The sequence below is a fragment of the Varanus komodoensis genome, unplaced genomic scaffold (genome assembly GCF_004798865.1).
Source record: "Varanus komodoensis strain SLA01 unplaced genomic scaffold, ASM479886v1 scaffold38, whole genome shotgun sequence".
Lineage (NCBI taxonomy): Eukaryota > Metazoa > Chordata > Lepidosauria > Squamata > Varanidae > Varanus > Varanus komodoensis.
The window spans coordinates 6,592,405-6,593,985 of NW_025335909.1; the positions used below are offsets into that span (position 1 = coordinate 6,592,405).

At 53.0% G+C, this 1,581-nt stretch overlaps 1 protein-coding gene across 1 annotated transcript in view; it reads left to right on the forward strand.

Moving 5' to 3' along the window:
* Positions 1-1,253: 1,253 nt before the first annotated feature.
* The window catches only part of LOC123028733 (RILP-like protein 1), a 7,648-nt gene continuing 7,320 nt past the window's right edge, over positions 1,254-1,581 (forward strand). Inside the window, exons 1-2 of the mRNA XM_044440947.1 lie at positions 1,254-1,280; positions 1,403-1,540. Of these exons, the coding sequence (XP_044296882.1) occupies positions 1,254-1,280; positions 1,403-1,540 (165 nt within the window). The remainder of the gene's footprint in view (positions 1,281-1,402; positions 1,541-1,581) is intronic.

Sequence of the window (1,581 nt, forward strand, 5' to 3'; positions counted from 1 at the left end):
TGAATCACAAGGTCTGATCAAGTAGAACTTATGCCCGGTTTTAGGAATGACTCTGAGTCTGGTATTCTTAAGTGCCGTGCTCTAAATGCACAGAGCCATCTGAACTGTGCTTCCTCTGCAAGTCAAGCCCCAAGAGTTTCTCTGGGGCTGAGTCTCAAGGAAGGGTCTGTTCTGATGCGTCATTTCCTCTCTGGCTTTTTTCTTGCCAAAGGCAACTATTGGGGGTATGTGGTGTGGAGGCCAAATGGGCGCACAGTGCCCCCGGACTGTTATAGCTAGCAGAACATACCCTAAATGGGCAAAGCACCCATCTCAGTTCAAAGAACTGAGCCCGGCTGAAGGCAAAGGGAATGGCTGCTGAATACGCACACGGAGCTGAGATACAGAAGCGGTTCTTTACAGAGTAGCTCTTGTGCATAATAACATTAAGCTCTTGCATTGGTCTTTACACTGGCTACACTGAGTTGTATTTCTTTGTAGCTTGCTTCTGTTTTAACACCCATGTTCTCTCTCTCCTGCATTGCTTTTCATTATGGTGCATATTTATCTCTTTCTAACTTACTGTTGCCATTTCCAGAGGAATAGCCATGTGAGTGGGGGGAAAAAAACCCTAAAACAGCATAGGCTGTATGCTTCTCCTTGTAGCATCTCAAAGACACGGCAGAAGAGACTTTTGTGGACTAGGATGCAGCGCGCGCATGATTAGACAGAACGCGGTCCTGCCACTTGCAGGAGTTCCTAGCCAGCTAGATGGCTAAGCCTAAGGCTGGTCTGCCTTTGCAGCCAGAGTCCTTTGCCACTTTGAGCTTTCCAAACAACCAGGGGGCAGGGTATTAATGTTTCAATCGAACAAACAGCACACCCGAATGGGGGCCCTTCTTCACACAGCCACCTTGTGAAGCAGTGTCACTCACATTTCTGTTCTTCCTGCTCCCCACACACAAAATTCCGTGCTTGACAAAGTATGAATGGTGTGGGGAAAAGTGGAGAAGGAGACACGTTTTTCCCTCTCTCATAATACTAGAACCCAGGGGGGCCATCCCATCAAACTGATTGGTGGGAGATTCGAAAGGATTGCTCCACGCAGCGCAGTGCACGGCTGAAGCGCAGAATTTACTTCCACAGGGTGCAGTGGCGGACTTCAATTTGGACAGCCTTAAAAAAGGTTGGATAAATTAACAGAGGAAGGGATCATCGCTAGCTTCTAGTCCTGATGGCTGCATCCCACCTTCAGTGTCAAAGACAGTAGGCCTATGCACACCGTTTGCTGGGGAACACGGGTGAGAGGGTGCTGACGTTCTCAGGCCCTCCAACTGGATGTAAACAGAAGGCCGGGCTGAACGGGCCCCTGGCCTGACCCAGCGCAGCCCTGACGCCTTAACTGCTTCTGCGTTCCCGGCAGGTCGCGACCGCGCCAACCCCGATTCGGAACCACAACACGGCCCGGAAGCCCGAGCGCGGGGCTCGCGTCCCTCAGTGCGACCACCGGCACGACGGGAGGAAGGACGCCGCCGCCTCCCCGGCCGCTTTTCGGACGGCCGTTCCGGGGCGAGGGGCGCGGGGCGCCCGTGCCCCGCCGCC